Here is an 8,592-nt window from a genome sequence, read left to right as displayed (position 1 = left end):
GGAGGAGCTGGAAGAAGTGGCTGGGGAGAGGGAGGTCTGGGCCTCCCTTCTGAAGCTGCTGCCCCCGCGACCCGACCCCGGATAGGTGGAAGAAAATGGATGGATGGATGGAATTGTTTATATTTATACTTCTCATTCAACCACAATTAAATTCACTCTATCAAGGAGGCAAAATTTATATGGATAGTATTTATTTTTTACAATAACAAGCTGGAATGAAAACAAGAAAAAAATTAAATAAAAGTAACGACTTTCTACTTCTTGTCTATTTTTTAAAAATGTAAGAAGTAAAAGTAAAAAGTAGGCTGAAAAATAATTACTCAAGTAAAGTACAGATACCCAAAAATTCTACTTAAGTACAATAACAAAGTATTTGTACTTAGTTACTTTAATTCTACTTAAGTACAATAACAAAGTATTTGTACTTAGTTACTTTACAACTCTACTGTCAGGCAAAGCAGAACTTTAAGGTTTGAGTAAATAACTGGAGTGTAATTCAGACCGTTTCCCTCTCATGTAYTGATATAAAGTGCTCGTTGTTTGTCTGCGCCGCTGACCTCGGCGGGCAGGATTAGAAATAGATGGAGAGGAAACGTGCGAGACGTTAATCTCGATGCAGYCGTGGACCCCTGTCGTCTGGTGGAATGAGTGAGACATGAAGCTGCTGTGCATTGACAGCTGTGACCAGACACCGCKGTGTTCGGTTTGACAAAATGACAGGAAGGAGAATGGAGACCTGAAGCATTCACTGGAGCATCTGGAAGTGAAGCGAGTGGGGACTGAGTTCAGGCAGATGGGGAGAGTAATAGGAGTTTATTATTTTTTTAGTTATTGTTCATTCCAAGACAAGCTGTCATTCACAAACTCTGAACTGATGGATTAAATTGAATCCACACACACACACGTCGCCTGGGAAGCTTTCACAACCTGGCACTGACACAACAAGAGTCTGGAACATCCACAATAAATCAACACTCAGCCGGGACCACGGTGTTCTTCAGGTGCTCACATACTGTGATATGAGCAGCAGGTGTTCACACTTTGTACTTTTTGGTTGTGTAACAGCAGCCCAGATCAGAGACAATGAGTGATGAAATGAATTTCATATAACGAGGGAGGCCGAGCGGCGAGATGGCCAATCATGTGTGAGGAGGTACCTAATCATTAAGCCTCTCTATAGATCCTCTGAGGTTTGTGTGTTCAATGACGTTAGAGCTGGACGGTGTGCCGGTTCGGACTGAAAACAGGCTTTTATTTTCATTATTATGTGAGTTTTCTGAATACTGGTTTAAATGGCCTGAACTCGTACGGTTCAGACATGTAGAGGAGGGAAAACATGACAGATGTGTCAAGAAATAACTTCTGTGTTGCAGAGAGAGTAACTTCAGCCATGTCAAGTTGTACAGATTTTCTATTTATTTATTTATTTATTTATTTTATTTTATTTTTTATTGGTGAGCACACACGTGGCGCAGAGGGCTGCCATTTTTGAGACGCCCGGGGAGCAACTGAGGGGTTAAGGGCCTTGCTCATGGGCCCAGAGAGGGGCTGGTCGGGGAGTTGAACCAGCAACCTTCCAATCCCAGGTTCACCTTATAAAAAGCTGTTTATATCTCCATGGTCGTGGGTCGCCACTACAGGCAGCCGCCATCTTGTCTACGAAGGCTCATGAAGGACAAACTGCGGTGGCGGCGTGAAAAACGGTTTTAGTTGTAATACTATAAATGTAATATTTGTTMTCTGTCATTGRAGCTGGGATAATTTTACTTATTAAAGCTCATAATCTTACCACTTGAAACATCACMAGCCCTGAAGCTMCTGGTAGACATCGCGGTTGGAATCATCAAAGGTTTTTGACACCTGAGAGACACCGTAGCAACTCCTTTGCGTTTGGAAGCTGGGCAGTGGGGGTGGGGGGAGGACCAGGGAGGATGATTCAACCACTCAACCACTAGATGTCGTTGAAAACAACAAATCCTACACACTGTGCCTTTAAATTGCAATAAATGATTGGCTCCTATGTTTGCATTTATGTTGTTTGTCTGATAAACAAAATGGACCAGAGAAACATCAAATCATAATCACTCCATGTTGTAATGGAAATTATGTATTAGTTGTTTTTTGCTCTGAACCCAGAACAGAAAAACATCAACACTGTATACTTTATTTATTTATTTTTTATCGCAAGTCATTTTGTCATTGCAATATTAAACACTGTTATCGCACATCACAGGTTTTATTGATATCGCGCAGCCCTAGTACACWGACATATAGACCAATGTAACGGTTTTTTCTAGTTAAATTCAATTCAGTTTCTTTATATAGCGCCAAGGTCACAACAACTGTTGTCTCAGGGCACTGTACACACACACACACAAAAAACAGTAAATGTAAAGAACAGAGAAGATGGAGAGGAAACGTGTGAGACATTAATTGAAAAAATAATAGTTATACAGGTCTTTTCAAAAACTCACTTTCATTTTATTTTTGCACTTCAGAGACTGGAGGACGTTAAAAAATCAATAAATACATCAAATAACCATCTTCAAACCCAGTACGCCGCTAGAAATAAGTTCCCCATCCTCCTTTCGTCCTGCTGACTGCAGTTTGCTGATCTATAACAGCGTTTGTACATTTWAATCAGCCTGAGCTGACATGAAAATAAAAATATCAAATATCGTGATCCCAGGATAACTGTTGAAAATACTGCGATGTAAATTTTAGGTCCCACCACCCAGCACTAAATGCAACACATTTTCAGTTTGTCTCCTTTAACAATTTTTTTTTTAGTTCGTTGATTTTTAGGAATGAAATAAATTGATAAAGAACCATTAAAAAAAATCTTTGTGCCGTTTTCATTTTTTATGTAGAAATAAAATATTTGATTAGTTTTCAGCCGAAGAAACCAAAATAACACAAAACAAAATAAACAAGAAAAAAAAGTTTTTTCATTTGTACACATGCCAGAACGACAACAGACATCAGCTGATCCGCCCTGCACTCGGTATCCATGACAACACCGTCTCCCGGGAAGTTGGCATGACAACAACGGGAAGAGACGGGGGGATGTGGGGAGGGACACGAGGAGGAGATGAGGACAGATAAGAGCTCTCACCTCTCCAGCTCAMGCCGAGGGGAAGCTGTGCTGTCGGCCCGTCGCTGCTGATCAACCAGCAGCTAACGGCTGTCCCCTCAGCCTGACCTCCTCCCATCGATAGCTCCATGTCGCTGCCTTCAGGCTGCATCTCTGTTCTGACTCACCCACCTCACTTTCTCACCTCGACCACCCCGCTCACCGCTGCAGCTTGACATTTACCGTCTTTAAATAATAATTAAAAAAAAACAGCCGGTGCTGTGTGTAAAATGGATTTTGCGAATCAAAAAGAAAAACGAGACGAGGAAACGGATCCGGACGTATCATCGCTCAGCTCATTAGAACACAAATTGTCGTTCCGTTCAATTAGAGCTTTAATAAAAATGTAAATGTAATTGTCTCCTTGAAATTAACCYTGTGTGGGTTTTAATTCTGGAACGACGACATCGCCGTGTTGTTTCCCATTTGCTCACCGGCATCAGCCGGCGCCGCCGCCGAACYCGTCCCTCAACATTTTATTTCGCTGATGAGTATTAATGTACAAAACTTGCTGCCCTGGAGCCATTTCCTCAGCCTGCGCCGCCCGTGGCTCYGCTTAGAGACGACGGATGGAGACAGGAATAAATCCGCGAAGCAGGTAGAGAGCAGAGCTGAGATGAAAACAGGAGGGATAAAAGCACAGTGGAGCAAAGAATCAGGAGTTAATGAGACATAAAACCAGCTTTTTTTTCTGTGAGAAGTGTTTTCCTGTGAAGAGATCAGTTTCCTCCCGAAGCATTTAATTTGACAACCTTTAATGCAAAAAATAAAATAAAAAAACCCACCTACTGAGCAGGGATTCCTCTTTTAACTCTGCTGCGTTCCTCTGCTGGGCCGTTTGGGAGGTTCTAATTAGAAAAATAAGATRGGTCCTCCAGGATTCAGATCAATAAATCCATACTCCACATGCTGACTTTGTTTATGAGTGGGTGCATTCACCTTCATTAACAGACACCACGTGAAGGCGTTGGAGACAATAAAATACAGATGATGTGAGTACAGATAATTCCACCTGTATGATAAAGCTGAAAACAAAACAACTCATTTTATTAATGGGTTCTGATGTGTTTATGTTTTCTTATATATAAAAATTTTAAACCCACATTCTGCAACTTTCACCTAACTTTAAGCATCTGTGTGCGGATTTGTCTGAGTTGTGTCTGTGTTTGTGCGTCTCAGGTGACGGGGCTGAGCGTGTCTCCGGGMAAGGACCAGCTGGTTGTGTTCCACACCAAGGACAGCAGGGACCTGGTGGTGTGCCTYCAGGGCATGGTACCTGCCAACGAGAGCCGCGTCGGGGAGCTGGTTGGAACTCTGCTCAGCCATTTCAAAAGGTCAGCATCAAGTCGCCGTAAGGAGCCGAAGATAGAATCAGACAGATTATTGTCTTTATTTGCTGCACAGAGAAAAGCTTTTTTTGTTAAACCTGGTGCGGTTCWTTTGCTTTAAAGTACCTGTGACATTCATATCTTTATACAAAAACTCAAAGAAAACATCTTAATAATTGAGAAACTTGAAATGATAAACATGATTTTACCCATTTTGTCCCATAACTGGCCTATTTTCTTTTGCATTTGGCTCAGCCAAAATGAAATAGGAAGTGACATCAAAGGGGAACTCATTAATAAAATAAAATCTCTGGTCTCTGTTTATTAAAACAGTYTCATTTAAACTTTAACTCTTCAGTATAGTTTGATAGCGACTCAAAATAATTTAAAGAAACATCCGATTTGTTTGTTGTAACAAAGCTCTGTTTACATGCAGACAGTCCCCTATGACATCACTTCCRGTTAGTTCACGTGCAAATATCTCAACAACTGTTCATCTCAGGGGCGTGAAATTTGTTTTGCAATATGATATCAATGTTAGGTTTTTAAAAATGCATTCATGTTTATTACAAAAAAATTCATGGCACAGGCAATTTAATGTGTTGCATCACTGCAGGGTCGGTGTGAGTTGATGAAATCYAAATCTGTTCCCTGATTGGTCGTGGTGAAACTCTAAAAGTGAGTGGCACCACGACATATGTGTGGTGTCGACCGACGTGACCCGAGGCAGTGGGATTTTGGACCAGTTAGAGGACGCAGACACAGCTGTCCTCACATAAACTGCAGCGTTCACTTAATCTGAGCTCAGAGCTGTCCGTTCAGGACGGACTGGTTCTGCGCCGGTTTCTKAGCAGACGTGCAGATTTAAATGTTTTCAAAGTAAGCCCTGGAATCCTGCAGTCACGTTTGGCTTCACTTCAGAATGCAGGGAGGAAATCAGGTCATTAAATGTTCACAAACACATTTTCTTTCTTTGTTCAGGGCTGCAAATAAATGAAAACATTTTTAAATAAATCATCATGAGTTGAATTTGCTCAATGGAAACACGTCAATTTCGAAAAAACGTACACTTTTCAACAAAATGGTTTTGTGCTAGGATGAGGTGGTTTTTCGGCCACATTGAAATTGGTGTAATTCACAAAACTGCAATGGAAACACTTTTTTTGCATCACGGGAGTCACGTGATCAAGAACTGGATGTTTCTACTGGTGAAAAAGACAAAAAAAGAAGACAACAGGAAGTAGAAGTAGTAGTAACATCACCGACGTAGTAAAAGAAAGTAGTAAAATCACCGAATACCATTTCCCAAAAACGCAGCAAACGTAGTCGCTCCCAAGTATAAGGGGCTTGTTGCTCGAAGGTCTCGGTAAGACACTGACGTCTCTGATGGCTGATGATGAGCGCTAGTTTCATGGTAGCAATATGCTATGTGTTTACATACATTGCCGCCATGTTTGTAATGACTTATCGTGAGAACAAACGTATTCACACATGACTTTAAAAACATTTCTTACTTAATGGAAACGCCGCAATTGTAAAACTGTGCTTTTCGACGTTAACAGAATATTGCTTAAGTACCGCAGCTAATATTGTGTTTTGCTAATTTTAACAGCTGTCTTGTGAATTTAATTTAAGCTCTGCTAGTTTTAGCTACTGTTCAGCTGCCCTTAGCTTCTGTTCTGCCCATTTTTGTCCCTCGTCGCCGAGGCAGGGGACTTAGATCCATCCACCCGTTACAATCTCAGAAAGCTGTAACTTAAGCAGAAAGGCTAAAATACACCAAACGTGGTATGAGTCATCCATGCTGCATGCCCGACCATACCATGTGGTCATATGACATCATCAAAGCCCCGCCCCCTGACAAAAGGAAGTGACCTTTTTTTGGCTTGGAAAGCTCCATTTCTGACCCTCTTGACCTAATCAGCCACAAATTGTGTCAGAACACAGATAATACCTTTATCTTGTTTTTAAGCACAAAGACTTGTTGGTGAAAGGCGTGGTCATGGCAGTGCAGCGAAGTCAGACATCACGCCATTGACATACATTAGGCTCTAAATTACACATATTTCAGTCAATCGGCACGCAAATCACCGTGGTCGATCCTAATCCACCCCACTACAGGAATGTAGTACAGTTTTTGGAGGGCGTGGCCTAATTAGACATCACACCGGTGAGATACAGTTGGCACTAAARCACAGAAACATGATTCTATCTGAGCCAAACTTTGTGTGCACTTTGTGCGTGCGTTATGATGCAGTTCACTTGGCATCTGAAAATACATTTCCTCAAAGGTATTTTTAATCTGAAAAGAGCTTCACTGAGTGAGCTCAGCAGACAGTTAAGTTTCACTTTCACTTTCACCCGAGAGCCTGCAGGAGTCATGTGCGGGGTGTGTGGGGAGGAGGGGGGGGGGGCGCTCTGCCATGAGAAGGTTCGGCTTAAAGACACGTCGCAGGGGTGTTCCTGGTACCAAAAGGCGTTTCTGGTCCCCACCTGTCGTTTTGCTCCTCAGCATGGCTTCCTAAAAACACTGCAGGATTTTTCAAACACGAATGAGTCAAAGCAAGACTTAGGCATGTTTTTTATGAAAGTATAACATTATAACTTGATATAAAACTCAAAAAGTTGATTTTACATGATATTGCCCGTTTTAAATAATGAAGGCCTGTGATGATTCCAACCAAACTAACAGTTGGTCACTGAATGGCGATGGGGGACATCAGCGACGGTTAATTTCAGGTTATGTCTTGTAGTTTTTGTTCTCCTCCTTTTGATTTCAACAACTCAGATTCAGCAAAGACTCGCACTGCTCAGCCTTTAATTTCTCTTTTTTTGATTGAAAATTTAACCAATTTAGTCTATTTTTGTGTCTGCTGCTGTAGCTTTTGTTTCTGTTTCGTTGATTACTTAGTTTGGTAGAAATGTTGCCCTGTGTGTTGGGGCGGGGGGTGCCCACATCTGTTAAGTTGCTCTTTGTGTGTGTGTGTGTGTGTGTGTGTGTGTGTGTGTGTGTGTGTGTGTGTGTGTGTGTGTGTGTGTGTGTGTGAGAACACACTCCATCATTGCCAGTCTGTGATGGTATCTCAGGCCATTACGGAGCCCGTTCCTCTGTCGGTGTTGAGGCTGGGCGGCCCGGTGTAACGACCCTCGTCGTGCTCCTCGTTCAGCCTCATCCATCACCGTGAAACTCTGACAGAACAAAGAGCTCGGCAGCGTGGAGACCCGTACGCCGTGGCGTTGCTCTCCATTTGGTGTCTTCGCTGTTTGATCGTCTAAACGGCGACGGATTCCTCCGAGCCGACCCAGTTCTCACCGCCCATTTTATGAATGAGATTTTAGTTTAAGTCGGCTCGGCTGCGGCTCCCGGTGCACGTGGCTCTAACCTTTATCTCTCCTTCAGCACGGAGCACAGTGTACACAATAGCAGGCAGACAGGAGGGCAGCTTACAGCAGCAACAAAGCAACACTTTATCCCCCTCAAAGCGACAGCYAGGCCAGCGCTGCCAACGTGAATAAACCCTCCTCCAGTTCTCGTCTGACGCCGTTTCTCTCTGACTGCTTCTGAATTATGCGGKGGAACGATTTTTAATTTTTTGCTCTCGTCAGGCAGAAAGTCTGGAGAGGAGAAGCCTTTCAGTTCAGACTTGATGCACCAGCTGTTTGAATAAAAGTTCATTCTTCGACATAAATATGATGGGAATAAGATTCACATTCCTTCAGCCCCCTTGTCTTTTTGTTAATACTTCCTATTTCTGTCTGCATCCCCTTTGTCCTCATCTCAGTCTCAGACAAACCCCCTTTAAGCCCCCATCTCTTCTCGCTTCCCTCAGTCTCCCACTTTCTTTAGTTCTGATGAAGAGCCAATGAAATATTTAAAGCTGTGCTGCTGTTGAGTCTAAATTTAGATGAGACGGAGCCTCCCCCCYTTTCCTCTTTTCTGTCGCTCCTCTGGGTGTCGATTTGCAAACCCACTCTGCTGCCAGTAGAGCAGAGAATCCTCCAGGTGTTTGTCCCACATAAACAGGACAAACTTAAAGGGCCAATATTCTCAGGCATGTATTTAAAAACTATACCATAATAAAGTATCTACTGTATGTCACCTTTAGCTGTTATTAAAATGCTGTTTTTATG

The 8,592-nt window shown here is 42.5% G+C and overlaps 1 protein-coding gene across 1 annotated transcript in view; it reads left to right on the top strand.

The window, feature by feature from the left end:
* Positions 1-8,592, top strand: part of myo1d (myosin 1D) — a gene marked incomplete in the record, with an annotated part of 90,283 nt that overhangs the window by 62,192 nt on the left and 19,499 nt on the right. Inside the window, 1 exon segment of the mRNA XM_014014732.1 lies at positions 4,313-4,467. Within this exon segment, the coding sequence (XP_013870186.1) occupies positions 4,313-4,467 (155 nt within the window).

The sequence above is a fragment of the Austrofundulus limnaeus genome, unplaced genomic scaffold (assembly GCF_001266775.1).
Source record: "Austrofundulus limnaeus strain Quisiro unplaced genomic scaffold, Austrofundulus_limnaeus-1.0 Scaffold119, whole genome shotgun sequence".
In the NCBI taxonomy this organism is placed as follows: domain Eukaryota; kingdom Metazoa; phylum Chordata; class Actinopteri; order Cyprinodontiformes; family Rivulidae; genus Austrofundulus; species Austrofundulus limnaeus.
The sequence above is the reverse complement of the archived record's forward strand: the minus strand, read 5'-3'. Positions and strand labels throughout refer to the sequence as shown.